Below are 17,289 nucleotides of genomic sequence, written 5' to 3'. Positions count from 1 at the left end.
AATACATAGCATATACGATACGATATACATCAATATATATATCTATATATGTGTGTAATATGTATTAATAAAAAAGTTCACATCATAACAATTTAAATAAATTAAAGAAACTTGAATTATGTATATCTTAAAATTTGAATTCGAAACGACACGAATGCGGGTAATGTGTGAGTTGTGTCAGGCAATGGCTTTCTTTTTTAAAGTAGATTAACTTAGGTTTATTGTTGTCTAATTTGTAGTTTCCAAGAGTCACTACTTTTTCAGATTATTTTTTAATATTATGTATTTATAAATTGGCTACATCCCGATTTAATTTATTTAATTGTGTCTTGTGCGGTGCATAGTTGCGCATATTTTAAATTACAAATTTGGTTCTTTTCGCATTCGATTCTCTACTAATCTTACATAGATTTAATTGTATTTTTATGTTTAACTTTTCGTTAATAGTAGTACATACATATGTATGTTTTTAAAGATAGTCCAATCCACTTTAATAATTTTGAGATTGCTTGGACTGGAGATGGACTTTTAAGGGCACATGAATTAGAATGTGTTCAGAGGAACCATATATTGGTAAGCTGAAGACGAGGATAAATAACCATTAGCTTGATATTTGAAAACATTAATGAATATTTTCGTTGCTCTATTTCTTTGTAAACTAATATCTTTAATTTCGTTTGGAATGCGAACAAAAAAATATTGTATGGTAAACAGATAAAGGAAAGTTAAGGTGCATAAGTTCCAGAATAAAAGTCGTCCTGCCCATCTCTAGTTCGAAAGTTTGTGTATATGTTTGTATATTTTGTATTGGAGAACTCTTTTAAATACCCTTAAAATCTGGGTAAAGAAATTTAAGCTGGTTCCCGACCATACTATGTATTTAATATTTTGTTTATTTTTTTTGTGGAGCATACGTAACCACGGCCAGGCCGAAGTAAGCTTCTAATTATTGATAAAAACATATTTACATTTTAACTTTAAGGTCGTTACCATTATATATAAAGATTGTTTTTTTTTCTTCAAAAAATTACACCTAATTGTTAACCTAAATAAAGGAAACACAAAAGTGGGACTTAGCCCAATTCTATATGTATATAGATAAATTTTTTTTGTTTTTAAATTGATTATTCGGTCCAAAAGAGATACCAACAAATTTCATGCTAAATTGATCAACAAATTATGACATGTGAAAAGTTTCCAAAGAATGACTTTAATCCCAAATACTATCCTCAAGGCTATTTTAGAAAGGTATATTCAAGTAAATCACTCAGAGAACTTTTAGCTTTAGGATCGACTTCATTGAGAAAAAGAAATCTCCATGCAAAATTTGTGAAAAATTAAACACGATCGAACAAAATCTGGATAGGTTTTGTATGAAGAGTTTCTTTAGTATTTCTTTTAAACTAAATATTAGCCTTAAGAGTCAGCGACACTAACCAGAAAATAAACTGTTCTAGGTACTGACACTACAGCAGACAAATCTGTTCCATTCATCACCCTGAAATTATCCAACGATTAAGTGAATGGTTCTTAGAGTTTTACAGACTCCTAGCCTAAACTGCAGAGTTAATGACAGCCTGTGTCGAGGCCGTTGTGTTGATGCTAGTGGTAGCAAACGCTCCGCCTGCTGATGTGCTGGCCGTGGCCGTAATGGACACGGCCGCTGCTGCGGCGGCTGCTGTGGAGCCACCATCAGGGTAGCCGCCGGAAGCAGGTGCTGGCGACAGTGACATAGTCGATGAAGATGGCGAAGAGCAATCGCTTTGCACGCTCATTGTGGGGGAAGCAGCCACCAGATTACTGCTACTGCTACTATTGCTTATGGTAAGCGGAAACTGGGGCGGATTGGCTGTGGGCGTGTGCGGCGACAGTGGCGTTAGCACGGAAGACGACGCTGGGGAGGATGTGGCGCTTGTTGGGGCTGCTGTTGCCGTCGTTGCGGCTGATGCGCCTCCTGCTGTCGTGTAGGCAGGCGTTGCCGGTGCAGACGTTACTACCGACGTGGCTGTGCTCTGTGATGAGGGAGCACTCTGCTGCTGTTGACTGCTGCTGTTAGCTCCCGCCGCAGCAGCGGCAGCAGCTGCACGTTCACGCTCACGATCGCGTTGCGGCCGGAACGCTTCACGCAAAGCTTCCACACGGTTCTCGTTGGGTCCCCAGCGCGCATAGCCGGCGCTATTTTGTAACCAAACCACCTGTGTGCCTTGCATGCACTTGATGAGCACCTCGGATCTGAAAAAGGACTGTTTGAATACCTGCTCTTTTATTAGGTTTATAAAATAAACTTACTTTTGCATCATATGCTGATAGCCATGTCTGTACTCGTGTGCCATGCCGAGTACCACCATGGAACGCCTCTTGTACATGCTTTCCTCAAGTTTGGATATACTCTTCCATTCGGGCAGGAATACAATAAAGCTGCAGACACAAAAGAAGTAATTCATTAGCTTAATGTTTATTATTACAAGCCATTGCGAATTTAAATAAAATTTAAAGTTTAATTTAAAAAAAAGGAAGCAAAAAGAAAAGGAAATTGATATCACACAATGTAATAACTTGTAATTTCAATATTATTATAAATTGAATAGTTGGTTCCAATTAATTTAAAGATTACCTCTGTTAATAAATTTGATTCATTATTCATTACTAATTCTACTAATTACCTTAGTGGCTCCATGGAGTCCGTAAGGAGTTTGTCTATATGCACTAGACTGGCGTCAATTAGTTCCTCGCAATGCGGCGGATGCACTTGAAAGGAACCCGAAACCGGCTTAAAGTCCAAGAAGGGTCTATAGAAATAGAGCGTTAATGTTAAATTAGCACAGCTAGACATCGAAAAGGACTCGTTGTACTTACCCCCGGGAACCGAAATACGCATCGGTGTCCGCAAAGGCCGAGCAGTATTGTCGGAAGTACGAGTTAAATGGAGAGGCGAAGCACTCAAAGCTGACACCAAAATGCCGATGCAGGCACTCAAAGACGGGCACAGGTAGGGCGGCCTGGGTCAACTCTGCCTCTTGAGACGAGTTCAACGCATTGCCCAGAAATGTTTGATAGCGCTTCAACAAGCACCAGACGCGACCAATAAATAGATCGAACTTCTTGTCGTCGAAGCAATTGTGACGATAGAGCTGCTCTAGTTTCTGCAGATAGGTCAGGTTAATATACTGGGCATCTGGCTGGTTGATAGTCGTGGGCGTGTATTTGATAATCATGTGATCGCGATCCTGCAGATACTCGATGGCCGGCATTCGTGGCGAGGGCACTGCAAATTGTATGGGATAGCACCAGACCTTCTTCAAATGCGGTGGGGGTGGTGGCGGCGTCGGCTCTGGAATACCATGTTCCTTCAGTAGCTGCAGATGACGTTCTCGTATCTTGCGGGCATGCTCGGCGGATAAATGATAAATCTTAACGCACAGCGTTTCAACCGAACTCTTGACGGTCTCCACCAAATGAGGTTCACATTGGCGCTTTAAGTGCGCCAGACGATCCTGGAAATCTTCATAGCTGGCACCGACTGTACGTCGGAGCCACTGAAAGGTATCTTCCACATTCCATTTAACAACCTTTTTGGATTCGGCGGGTGCCGAGCGTGACTCGATGATCTGTTTAGCTGCCTCGGCATAGCGGGAAAGTTGCTTTCGAGCGTCGCCTGTGAACTTCGGCTTGACAATCTTGATAGGTATGTCGGCCATAATTTCGCGGTACATAGAACTAGATATTTCGGGCAGACAGTTGCTGGGAAGCAATGGATCGCAACCCGTGTCGATGACCTTGCGTTCCATCAGCCAGCGATTGAAGGAATCGCGTGGTGCCTTGATGTTCTCCCTACGCATGCACAGATCCTCGTACGTCTTTAACAGCTTCATGCTGAAGGCGGCGCGCAGCGCCTCCATTTCTGGATGTGGTTGTGGCAGCAGCGTTGGTGGACGCTCCACTATAACTGCATTTGTGCACACTTCTAGATCCCAGGGCCCGGCCAGAACAAATTTCTTTAAAGGTGGCCCGCCGTGTGGTCCGTGTTGCTGGTGCGGATGTATGTGCATGTCGTCTGAGGGCCGACGTTTTAAATGATGATGATGCTGCTGCATATGTGGTGGCATATTAATGGGCGTAGGACCACCGCCTGCATGGCATATACCCAACGGGTCTGTAAGCGGATCGAAGGGGCGAGTACCTGGCATTTCCCAAAGCGACTCACCTGTCACTTTGTTCCAATAGTATGGACGATTTTCACGTTTGGACCAAAACTTTCGCCAGCCTTGGTTGACCAGCTCCGCTGTCAGCTCCTCGCCATATCCACCACCCATAGTAGGTGGACCCTGCGGCGTGTGAGCCATGCCCTCCAGAGATGGCACATGTGTCTTAGTCGGTGTCGAAGGCGACGAGCAGCTAGCCACTGGTGAGCTGCCAGCGCTCATGTGTACCGCTGTATCATTGGCAGTCGTGCTGGACCCGCTCCCACTTGGCAATGCGATGGGTGCGCTACTGCTGCTTGCACCTGGCGCTCCATTATTGGAAACACTGGCGGTCAATTGATCCCAGGCGCTTTGAGTGGATGAACTGCTGCCGCTTGGTGCTGCTGCTATTGTACTCGGTGGTGTGCCGCCGGCGGTAGAATTAAGGGCCAGCATCGGGCTTACTGTGCCGGTCGATGCAATCACTGATTGACCCATGACCCCGGCCGTGGTTGTTGTACCCAGCGGTTGCAGTGACTGCATGCCTGTCCCCATGTTGTGCATATTACTGTTGTTGTTGCTGGCTGCCATTGATCGCTGAAATTATAGATGTATGCGTGTGCGGGTTGTTGGTGGTTAGCGTTATTTAAATAAATGTTTACATTTTCAGTACGGCAAGAGAGCGAGCCGCTCGCGCTCTCACGCATGGTGAAGAAATTGAATGAGCAGAGAAACCAACCAACAACCATTAAAATGGTGGCTTAACATGAACGTTGCGCTAGTCAGCAACGGACACTCAAGGGAGAGGTATCGGGCAAACGAGAGTCGGAGTGTAGCAAACGAGTAGTTGGCCGGAAGAAGTTTAGCGGTCTTCCTTGAAGTTCCCCAATATGATGATTTTATTTAACGTCAATGCCTTATATATTTTAGAATTATTTTTTTTTAATTAGGAGTGTGAAGGCTTGGCCAAACATTTAACAATTTTTACACAAATTTGTCGAATTTCAATTAAAACTAATTAACTTTCTGTAATTGTTGTTAAGCCAACTTGTAAAGTAACACAAATATGTGTGCAAATTAAATGCAGTCTGACCATAGCCTTACCCACAACAACACATCACACCAATCAACCTGCCATACAACAGGCAGAATTTCTTACAAAGCTCTTTGCTTTTGTTGAGAGAGAGGGAGAGAGATTGAGAGAGTGTGCAAGAGAGCTTTGAAAGAAGAAGCAAATGAATGAGAAATCAAAACAAATTGTAAAAGAATAGAGATTTTTGGCCTGTGTTATGTGTGTGATGTGTATATGTTTTGACGAGCGTGTACCTATAGTGTATGCGCGGTCCGTACGAATAAAAAATACAACAAATACACTTGCTAGCAACTTTGTTGGCTGCACTGCACACATATACACACACGGATATGCATGCATTTGCACACAAATATGCAATTATATTATGCATGCCATAAACAATTGCACTTGCGCCACCAATGCGCGCACTGGTCGCTGATGCTTGGCCCCTGTGCCTACGTCATACCATACCACACGAAATAATGGCGCGCTTTTTCCATCAAAACAAAGAATGCACAGATCGTCATCTAAAAACAATCATTATTTATTTGTTTTGGGGCAGCTCGCGTTTCTCATTTATGTGCACTTATCATATGAGACATGAAAATTGTTAAACATACTAGTTTTGGGATATAAACAACATTCAAGCTGCACCGAAAATTTCTCTACACTTTCTTTTCACCCACAGCAAATATCAATTTTCCATTTTATCTACGCCTTCTTCGTGTGGCAATATTTTAAACGCATTTAAATGCCACTAAACTCACCGAATTTCAACTATCCTATTAATAAAAACACGCGCTACGTGTTTTCAAACATTTAGACGTAATCTACGTATTTTCGCGTTTTCTTCAAGCAATTTAGAAACAAATTAATTGCTGAAAAAAATAAATTCTCTGCGTCTGCTTTGCAAAGCGCTGCCACACGACCTGTGCTGCCAACTCGACATGTTAAAAACGTGGGTTGCGTTCATCAGCACATAGCGCTACGTAGCAGATACTAATAATTGCCAACAGTGACACATTGGAACAAATGGAATAGAACATCTTTTTACAGAACGAGTTTATTAAATAAATATTTTGCTGGATGGAGATTGGGAATGTTAATGTCAATCAGTATTAAAATCTTTACTAGTTAGTCGCTTGCAGTTTTAAACAAAGCTCAATACTGATATTTAGGTCTGGCTTAAATCTGTTAATCAAGCGCAACAGATTTAACTTTTTAGCCTTTGAATTATTCGATTCCAATTCGTATAGCGTAGACAAATTGACCAACAGGCTCTCATTCAATGATTTCTGTGGATTGATATGGATGGCACGTTCATACAAATTGATGGCGTCCTTTAATTTGCCGGCATACAGCAAACAGACTCCCATATTGTTCAACAACATTGTATTGCCGGAATCTAAATGCAGGGCCTTTTGGAATACTAGATAGGCTTCGGGAAAGTCGTTTTTGGCAACAGAAATGAGTCCTTTGTCCACTAAGTCTCGCAAGTCAGGCTGGGAGTTTCTAAATTATAAAAAAATGAAAGTTACACACACAGTTTTTACCTCAGTTCGGAAGGAAACATACATTTCTCGTAGCCGACGAGAGACAGCAAACTTTTGCTCAGCGCCAAAAATATCACCAATTTGCAAATATATGCGTCCCCAAGCCGAGTATAGAGCTCGCTGCTCCTCTTTGGTCAGATTAGCTCGCGTTAAAAGCATGCCACCAATTATATCATCGATCATGTTGAATTTCTTCATCTGTAAATGAGATTTATTTGCACAAGGGAATCGACCTTTTAGTTTTAAACTCACCATTAAGGCACAGTTTATGATCGAATGCAATACCCTCTCGGAGCGTCGCTGCCAGAACTCCTCGGCGGAAGTATCTTTTATTTTTTGAAAATGTTCCCTGATCTCGTTGCTGGTAACGTGTAGTTCGGAGAGATTGTCCAGCGCCACATGTGGCTTTCCTAGGTAAATCGGGAGCTCTGCGAGGAGCAGCCTAAATGAGAAACACGCTATCGAGCCGCTCTTGCCATTGTACATTTCGGGATAGAATTCGTAGAAGACATCGGGGGCGTTTAGTTGTTCAAAAGGTGAGGCTTCTGCTTGTAGCAGTTCGAACTCTCCTAATTTAGCAAGTAGAGCCAATCGTGTGAACCAGAGCTGCAGTGAATGAGGTGAATGTTTCGCTGGCTGACCCGCGCGGCCATAGCCCTGCCCATATATAGTCAAGAGTCTGCCTGTCAGGTTAACAGCGGCACGATAGCACCCTGCATACATCAGGGAACGTAGGCCGCGTTCGTCCTGTGTGACATCATCCACACCAAGGATTTTTCGATGAGCCAGCTCAGAATCACCCAAGTGTTGTGTTACTGCTATGCTAATGTGGTCGGGCTACAAAAATGAGGTATTCTGGTTAGTTAATCTATAACTATTTGTGCATTTAATTCATCTACCAGATCAGCGGGTGTGTGGATACCAGGCATAATAAGAGAATCACTTTGCTTGCCTTGAAAGTCCCATAAATTTCGCACATCATCGCTAACTTTTAGATCGTCCTCTGTATCTGGGTTGGTCTCTACATATTCAGGCGGTTTAAAGCATCCTGTGAAGGATGTCGCCAACATATTTGTGTTCTCACTTTTCTGCATTCCTGCACTCGCACCTGTTTGTTGTGCTTGTGCTTGTGTGGGAGTATCTTTGGGCTTTAGCTCATCAAAAAAGCTGGGTGGGTCGTTCGCAAAATATTCGCTCAGGCGGCCGTTAGAGCTATTTGACATCACGTGCACGGGTTAAGGCCTATGGTTTGGAGCACCGCAAAAAAGTATTTACAATTTTTTACTACAAATTTGTATATACCTTATGGAAATGATTCACAGCTGCTAACGCGGTGCTGCCAGATGTGCGGCAGAACAGCTTTTTACAACGTGGCAGCTTTACCGTTACAGTTGAAACAATTTCAAATTGGCGAAAATAGGGAAAAAACCAGATGGAGATAACTGTTGTTTAACAGGCACAATAAACTCGAGTGTATTTTACTATAGCTTAACCTTTTAGCAGATTCGTTCAATATACCACATTATTCTACAAATTAAAATTTGATGTGGATTAGTGCGCCACCATTGTAATCTATCATTTATCTTATAAACCATTTATAATCCATATAAACAGCAAAATCCACCATAATTGTGAACATATTTTATTTATTATATTATTGCGTTACCTTTTCTGTACAATATACATATAAAGCAGAATGCAGTTAACTAAACACTAGAACTACAATATATTGCCATTTTATGACCAATTAATATTAAATCTATTTACAAAGCAGTGCTGTCATCATTTCAGATTATATGTATTCAGTACTACTGCCCATTAAAAATCGTCTCAGGATAATAACTCGGTGCGTTGAACATGCGCGGAAATCCACTGGCATCCAACTGGCCGACAGGCAAGACGGACATGATATCACTGCAAGAAATAAATACGAAAATAAATTACTACACTTATTCTCATTATTTTTGTATGCTGCAATTTGAGCCTGCTTGGAATATATATATATGTATGTATGTAAGTGCCTGTATATACATACATACATTTATGTATATGTATGTAGTTTGTGTGGCTGGCACATTCAAATGATCAAACAGCGGGGAGCTCGGTGTGGTGCGGCACATGCTACACGCATGCGCTGCGTTAGGGCATGGGCACGTCCCCTAGCCGTCAACGCTGGCGACCAACGGTCTATAAATATGCATAGGACCGTGCCCAAGGAGCTGCAAAATTGGACATAAAACACGCTCAAGTGGTTTTTAGAAAATGTAAATGGAATTGGGCCTGGGCCTGGCCCTGGGACCGGGACTGACCGATTGCAAGTGTTTTACGGTCGCTTAAATATTTTTTTTAATACCAAATCCGAAGCAATCGATTTTTGAGAAACATGACTCAAGTGCCGAAGTGCGCGTACTTTGAATTATTTTACGAGTTATGAGGAAATTGGTGTAATTATGTATTTTCTACTAGCAAATAGTTAAGCAAGCAGTTTCTTTTACTTACGGTCTCTGTTGTGGCGTACGGTCTCTTTGCCGCCGATTCTTGAACCAATTTGACACTTGGGTGAGGGTGAGGCCCGTCTTCTTGGCTAGCGTTTTCTTCTCGTCGGGTGTGGGATAGCGATTGGTGAGGTAGCAGTCCTTGAGCGCATTGCGAGACTTTTCCTTAAAACAATACACTGTTTCCTCGCCATCCCAAATGGTCTTGGGCAGAGGGTACTTTTTCCGAAGTCGATATTTATCTACAGCTCCAAGGGGGCGACCTCGCACCTTTTCCGCCTCTTTGTAATGCGCCTTGAACCAGAGATTCTGCAGATCCACATGATATTTGATGGAGAAGCAATGCGTCTCCAACAGATTGTACAGCTCGTGGAACTGTCCCAGATTGTAGGCGACCATGGCACGAGCTCTCAACACACTCTCGTTTGTCTTAAAGAATTCGCTGGGGGGCAGGCTGCACAGAAAGGCCGTTAGTTTCTCGATGTCGCCTTTCTGCTGCAAAGCTTCGCACATACACTGGATCTGTAAGTTAATAACAAAAAAAAAAAGGTAAGTAAAGCTAAACTTTTGGTCTGTCAAATATTTGGATAATACATGTCGCAAACTTGAGCAAGATTTTACCTAAATTTCCGAAAGTATTTCAGCATCAAATGTTAATGATTTTGTCTTAAGATAAAGGACCTTAAATTGAAGCGATTTGTGTGCAACATTTAAGGATTCTTTTTCTTTTAATACTTTTACTTTATTTTGTTTACCTGATCTGTGGAGAACTGCAGCATTTTGGCATCGATGGGGAAACTGCCGACGGCGGTCATATTGTGTGCGGCGGTCAGATTGGATATCAGATGACCACCGCTGCCTGCTGGAGCTCGCTGAAGACTGCCGCAAAGTGCGTCCGATTTTGTGTTGCCATTCAGATCGCCCAGAGTGCCGTTCTCAAAAATAATGCTGTTCAGGTTGGGATATGCGTGTGTGGGTGTTGTGGCAGCAGTGGGTGGTGGCGACTTATCGTAGTCGTTGGTTATGTCCTGAAATCGTCGCTCAATGAGATCCTTCTCTGTCGATTCGTAGGGCGCAAATTTGTCCAATTGTAAAACGGTTTTACACGAAATATTTCCGCGATAGCCTGTATTTGTTAAATAGAGGGATAGACTGTAATATTAACATCATCGTTTTCGGGTTTTCACGATTGGGTTGCCTTTCTCACGTGCTACTTTCGCCATCACAGCCCCCTCCCCCCAAACCCAACAAATCGCATTTGCATGTGACTAATCGAATTCTATACATGAGCAGCGTTGTCTTTCAACACCATAGCGGCCTCAGACGGCAAAACAATATCATATTGACCAGAAAGAGACATGAGCACACACACATACAGAGAAACCACATAACATTTATTAATATACATACATATATGTATTTAAGTGTATATATGTATTTAATTATGGAAAAAAAACAGCGAAATGCATGCTAAGTGCATTGATTATTCATTTTGGCAATGGCCGTGGCACACAAGGTAAACTATTAGTTGCCCTTTTTAACATAGTTAATATAGATGTGGAAGCATTTTTAACCCAAAGCTACATAGTCTAGTTATCAAATCTGTAAAAGAAATGGCGAAACAGTAATTTATTTAAGGTCCAACTTTCCAAATACACTTTGCGATTTTACGAAAGCGCCTAAAACGTCTATGAACACTTCCTTCCACTTTTAATAAATATTTTTAGAATACCGGCAGAGTCATACACTTTTGATTTAGCGGGATCGGTCCACATTATTTAATTATTTTTTTTATTTATTTTTTAATTTATGTCAAAAATCATTGACTGTCGACATAGGAGGAAAATATATAAAAATTATAAAAAGCATCTTATAAGCTAGAAAAGTCTACGAAGGAGAAATCTAATTAAATTACAATAATATCTAATTAACGCCTTCGACCCTGTGGGCATAGTTTGTTACCCCAAGACTCGTTTGTTCCCACATTTGTGTATAATCTTAAAGTGGGTTTTCTACCCAAGGACTATACTGAAACAATATGTGTATATTATCTATGGGCTGTACAGAAACAATATATTTTATAGGATATTTTAAGTCAGAAATGTTTGAAATGTGATTTCAAAGCCATGATAGAAGTTAATGCGCAAATTCTAAAATGAAATTCTTGTACTAAAATCAAAGAAATAAATATTTCTTTACTGCTTTAAAACTTGTAAAAGAGAGTGACTTCAATAAAACACTTGTTGAAAAGAAATTTGATCAGATCAAGATCAGTCAGCTATATATATTTTTATTTAATGGCGATTTTTTTACTCTGAAGGTATACTTTTTTTTTTTAACTAGCCTCTCTATGGTGAATTACAAATTTCTTGCAGATATTATTTGAAAAATTCCTTTAATGCAGTTACCAATGGAATAGCGAATCTGTTAAGCTACTTTATAGAGTATGTACGACTGAAAAAAATGTTGACATCCTCAGCAAAAACAAAACAGTCTCAGGCCTTAATTGTTTATGCAGCGCCTCATTGACGCCTGCCTCATGTAATCTGATATCGTCTTTGGCTGACCAATTGATAATAACCAGTGCAGCTAAATAGTCTGGGGTCTAGGAAATTTCAGTCTTACCAGCATTTGGCAAAAATAGCGATCCATACGCCATGGGTGAGCTGAGATTATCCTGCTGCGCTGTGGAATTTTCGGAGCATGTGCCGGCGGAGCTGGTCGAGTCCAGATCGCCATTAATTGAAGATGATAAGTTCGTTGTATCCATGGCCTTTTCAAACATTTTTACTCAATAAAGTGCACCAACATTAGAGGCCCACTTAGGCAATTGCCATTCATATGTTTTTTTTTTTACAGTTATAATCTTTAAGAATCTTTTATATACATATGTATGTATATGCAGGATAATTATCACAACGAATTGTAGTATTCGTATTTTAAAGAATCAAAATTTCTATTGCGAGTAGCCCGAACACAAACCGCGCACGGTGCAAGCTCAAAACGAACTGAGCACTGCAAACTGACAGCAGCGCAGCAGCAGCGTCGACAGCGGCAGCAGCGACAACAGCGACGAATTGCATTCAAGGACGATTGGAAATGGAACACGCGCAAGCGCAATCTTTCAATTGTGGGAGACAAGTAAAGAACACTTTTAAAATATATATTTTTTAATTATAAAAAGAAATGTCAAAATTTGCTTAGTTAATATTTATTTCTGAAATTTGCTTAAACTGATCTGAAAAAGTATTTAATTTTTTGCAGTTATTGAATGAGAAGGAGGAGCTAATTAGGTGGTTGTTTTGTTTCTTTCCGTTTCATTGCACGCATAAGTATATCCTGTTCCGTGGGCGTTGCTTGGCCATAGACGGCCATTTTGAAATAGTTCCTGGTGCGAATGTGTGTGTTTGCGTTCTACATTTAATTTAAATTTCAAATTTCAATTATAACGTCATGACCCCATTCTGTAGGTGGGCAGCAACCAAAGAGCTCGTTTCTAATATTGAATGCCATGGCGCAGTTCTCAGAAATTACATCAAATATCTATGACATTGCTTAACAATTCATGTGGAAGTGTTTTTTTTTTTTTTTGCACGAAAAGAACGACTTTAAAGTAGCCAAAAAGCGAATAGACCAGCGAGTGTCGAGATGCAACTCGATGCCTTCGAGGCAACAGTGCTGATAAAGGGCGCTGCCTGCAAAAATGTTGGTGCTACTTTGCTTTTTGTTGTTGTTGCTGTTGTCATCATCTAATGGCATCAAATTTCAATTACAGATTGCTCCTCATTCATGCCCAAGCGTAAAAATCACATTTCCAAATATCTATTCGCGTGTGTGTGTGTGTGTGTGTATGACACGACAAAGGTGACAAATCCACAAAAAGGCTAAACAATGGTTGCCAGGCGTTGTTGGTGCGTTGAAAAGAATTCATTAAGCATCAAAATTAGGAGGGTTGACAATTTCGAAATCCCATGATTTCGTCACACACAGACAGATATTCAGAAATCCAAATCCCACGAGTGTGCAACAGCAGATTTGTCCTTTTTATTGTCGCAATATGTTGCGCGATCAATTGTTGGAGTAAAATATACATACATACATATAGTACGTATGTGTATGTATATGCGTGTGTGGGGGGGATGAACTGCTGCTGTTGCTGATGAAGTTGACGAGTGTTGAGTGTGCACCACAGGTGCATTAAAATCGAGTGATTGACAGTGATTGAGAAGAGAGCTACTGTTGAGAGCGGATAGGCAGCAAAGGCTTAGTTGTCCATTGTTGTTATAGCAACGCCCTCCGACAGGACATTGAGTTGGAGGTGTGCACATTAATTGACCGCAAAAGGCTTGTGTTTGTTTTTTTCTTTAATCCCATGAGGGTAATTTTATTTCATTATTCAAATCACGTGTCAGGACTTAGCCCTCTAAGCGCCCAAGCTTATTTATTGTTAATGATAGAAACGAAAGCACTGATCTCGCATAGCCACACGCTTTCTGGTTGTTATGCTTTTGAATTATTTTCTTTTTTTTTTCATTTCTGTCTGTAGATCGGCGCTTCGGTTCCCACACTATCATGTTTTGCTGAGTATGGCCGATTTCGGAATGCTCGGTTGGTGTCTGATTCAAAATATGTACTACGCTGCACATTAATGCAACTCGCTGCCAAGTGCACCAAAAAATATGATTATGTATTTATGCATATAGTAGGTGATATATACATACATGCAAGTATATGTATAGCTATGTCTATATACACATGTTTATATGCAAAACTTTTTGCGTACTTTTAATTCGAGTTGTAAACACAAATGCTTTGTGCTTAATGCAAATCATGATTTAAAAACATATGATGACATCTATCATTTTCATTTATTTATATTCATCTATGGCAGAACAGATCGTTCAGTTTCAGTTTACTCCCTTTAATTATTTCATTTTCAAATATTTCTAAATTAATATATTCCGAGGAAGGGCGCATGCAGAAAAAATCGTAGGCTATCTAAAGTGGTCGAAAATGGAACTGGGTTTGATTTTTTTACGTTTTTCCATTGATCATGTATTATTATGTATTATGCATGTTTTAATCAAAATTTTAAGTTTTCACAGTCAAAAACAAAATAATACTATTTAATGCGTTTTAACTATAAAATCATTTCATGACAAAAACATTAAATTTTATTAAATTGAAGACATTTAACAGACATATGTATTTCCAGCACGGCCATCAAGAGCAAATACCGACCAGCACGTACATTTTAAATGAAATGAAATACTTAATATTAAATGATTTATTTACATTTTAGATAAATGTAAGCGAAATTTACTTTTCATCATTCTTTTTGAATTTGAATTTCTTGTTCGGTTTAGATTTTGATTCTGAAGTCTTTCTTGACGCGTCAATATTAAAATAAATTATTCTTTAAAATTGACTGATTATTTCTGCGAACTCTACATAACATGTTTGTGAACATAGTGAACAAATTTTGCCTCAGTTACGAAATTTATGGACTTTGTGTACATATAATATTATTTACATGACCAAGAAGTAAGACAGAAACTATTAGCACTAATTATCTCGTACGATAACCATTAGTTGTTTAAAGTCTCGCATTCCATTCTCTTTTTTTATCTAAAATTTATTACACACAATTTTTTACACCACACGGCATTATCAAGCATATCACCAGTAAATCAAGCATATTTTTATACATTTATTGGCCTTCATCCATCTCGATCGAACTTGATTGAAGCACACTTCAGTGTATTTCGTACTTGAGATTTCAAGAACGAATTTCAGACTGTATTTTTTCTATCAGTGTAACATATGCAAGGACTATGATGCAATGCAATACCACTGTACATGGGTAAATAATCGCCCTATTCTTGTTATATTGTTCATTGCCAGACAGGTTATGTAAGAAGAGCATCCTTTTTCACTGAAATCCATTGTCATGGACGAGTGAGTTCAGATTGCTTAACTTCTTGCAAAAAAATTTAGCTAACGTCATGCTAGATATATAGACGAGGCTTATAAGGAATAACCTGCGTAATCCCAGCCACAAACAGCCTAATGAAGCCAAATGCCAGGCCCACCAAACAGCTTAACAACTCTAATCCCGAAATTCTCAACAAACGCCTCTACTCGTAAAGTGTTTGTCTGTCATTCATAAATGCAGTCTGGCAGTCTAGTTCAGGGTCCTGGGTCCTGGGTCTTTTATCTGCTTGTCGATCACACAATAATGAGCAAACGATGTCTGTTTTTAAGGCATTGTGTGTGCGTGTGTGTGTGTGGGAGAGGGTTTCGACAAAGGAAGAAAACGATTTTTCGCACCTTGTCATCAATTGTTTGAAAAAATCTGAACATTGCCTTTCCCTATTTAAGAAGGTAACTTTCGTAGCTAGAAATACTTTAAAAATACTCTATTTTATGGATATTTTCGCCTGAATTTACACTTAAATGTCTATGATGTTATTTGTAACGTTAACTTCTAAAAAGAATTTAGCTTTCATGGCAAGAAATATTTCATTTTTAATAAAAAAAAGAGAGCTTACGATATAGAAATTAATGGTGATTTATGCCTTAATAATGAATTATCCAAGAAGCATGTGAAAAATTTAAATCCGTTTTCTTTTCATGTATGTTTTTTGCCATCAATTAATTCCAATTTTATATTATTTTGAAAACTAATAATAGATTATGATCAAAAATGATGAATTAAACAAGTTACTTGTGGAATAAACAGAAGTAAAACATAGAAGATTAAGAATAAAAGGAATTCAATTTAAAAATGAAATCACGTATATTGTTCAGGAAATTATTGATACGATGTTTGGTTATTTCGGCTCTTATAGTTTCATTATCAAGTATATTGTTCAGGAAATTATTGATACGATGCTTGGTTATTTCGGCTCTTATAGTTTCCGCGATCCTTGCGTTCATACAAACAGACGGAGACGGCTATACCAACTCGTCTCATCATATTATATACATAAGTAAGTATATTACACATTTGACAGATTCAAAATCAACTCTTAAAAAATTCATCATCTGTAATTCAGTTGCTTATTCGCTTAAGCATCATTTAATTTTAATATTCTTCGCCTTGCAGCCACCTCGAATATTTTTCCCCAATTATCACTGACATAATGTGTATGGGTGTATAACTTATAACTTATTTATATATGCTATATAGTAACTATATTATGTATAAACTGAACACATGATTAAGTAATCAACATACATAATGTGTACAACCGATTTATAATATTCCGATTGCGACCACACATATGAGTGTTCTTGCCATTAGCAACGCAAATCAATCAATGCCCACAAATTTTACCTCATTAATATCAGCCATATGCTCTGATATGCTCCGACTCGGGCACATTTTTACAGCTAATTGGGTTTGTTTTAGTTCTTGGCATCTAGCCGGTAATCCAAAAAGGGGTGTGTGTGGGTGTCACCAGAATGCGAATGCTCTATGAAATGCGCTGTAAAACGATCCTTAGTCAGACTTCTACAACAATGATCCCATTATTTCCATTAATGAAGCTCTGCGCCACCGCCTTTGACTGAATCTCCACTTTCATATCGGCCTATAAACAACAAATAGGAATATTGTTTCGTTTACTATGAGAACTATTTGTGTACATTAGCATTGCAATTGTTTTTATAGTATTTGTATTTAACTTTCATATGAACACAAGCAACGCATAGAGAAACGATAACATTTTATCTTCAATTTCATATGCATTCTACTCGGGTGCTTTTAAATAGAAATACTTAAATTTTTAAATTAGTTATAAAAAGCTTCTACCCTTATTTTCGGAACGGTTGTTCCCATGGCAACTACATATCTTTGGATTTGTTTCTATCAGTGTTTAGAAACATACAAGATTTTCTTATTAGGACTTTACACATAACTTTGGCTTAAATAAATATATCATATTAATAATACTAATTATTATTATTATTAGTATTACTAATAC

At 39.2% G+C, this 17,289-nt stretch overlaps 3 protein-coding genes across 3 annotated transcripts; all 3 read right to left on the bottom strand.

Annotated features, from left to right (window-relative positions):
* Nucleotides 1-36: 36 nt before the first annotated feature.
* Nucleotides 37-6,158, bottom strand: LOC115634504 (mRNA (2'-O-methyladenosine-N(6)-)-methyltransferase). Its single transcript, XM_030532270.1, has 5 exons — nt 6,021-6,158; nt 2,857-4,778; nt 2,664-2,789; nt 2,290-2,418; nt 37-2,232 (listed from the first exon to the last, which is right to left on the bottom strand). Exons 2-5 carry the CDS (start codon nt 4,770-4,772, stop codon nt 1,554-1,556), a joined length of 2,850 nt encoding a protein of 949 aa, XP_030388130.1. The 5' UTR covers nt 4,773-4,778; nt 6,021-6,158; the 3' UTR covers nt 37-1,553.
* Nucleotides 6,159-6,345: 187 nt separating this feature from the next.
* On the bottom strand, nt 6,346-8,123 carry LOC115633721 (trafficking protein particle complex subunit 12). The gene is made up of 5 exons (XM_030531186.1): nt 8,109-8,123; nt 7,706-8,048; nt 7,059-7,643; nt 6,829-7,004; nt 6,346-6,765 (listed from the first exon to the last, which is right to left on the bottom strand). The coding sequence occupies exons 2-5, from the start codon at nt 8,027-8,029 to the stop codon at nt 6,384-6,386; spliced, it is 1,467 nt and encodes a 488-aa protein (XP_030387046.1). The 5' UTR covers nt 8,030-8,048; nt 8,109-8,123; the 3' UTR covers nt 6,346-6,383.
* A 348-nt stretch (nt 8,124-8,471) lies between these two features.
* LOC115633758 (homeobox protein SIX3) lies at nt 8,472-12,242 on the bottom strand. The gene is made up of 4 exons (XM_030531233.1): nt 11,927-12,242; nt 10,057-10,427; nt 9,306-9,823; nt 8,472-8,720 (listed from the first exon to the last, which is right to left on the bottom strand). Exons 1-4 carry the CDS (start codon nt 12,084-12,086, stop codon nt 8,615-8,617), a joined length of 1,155 nt encoding a protein of 384 aa, XP_030387093.1. The 5' UTR covers nt 12,087-12,242; the 3' UTR covers nt 8,472-8,614.
* Nucleotides 12,243-17,289: the final 5,047 nt, after the last annotated feature.

The sequence above is a fragment of the Scaptodrosophila lebanonensis genome, unplaced genomic scaffold, assembly GCF_003285725.1.
Source record: "Scaptodrosophila lebanonensis strain 11010-0011.00,11010-0021.00 unplaced genomic scaffold, SlebRS2 tig00000001-arrow-pilon, whole genome shotgun sequence".
NCBI classification, from domain to species: domain Eukaryota; kingdom Metazoa; phylum Arthropoda; class Insecta; order Diptera; family Drosophilidae; genus Scaptodrosophila; species Scaptodrosophila lebanonensis.
The sequence above is the reverse complement of the archived record's forward strand: the minus strand, read 5'-3'. Positions and strand labels throughout refer to the sequence as shown.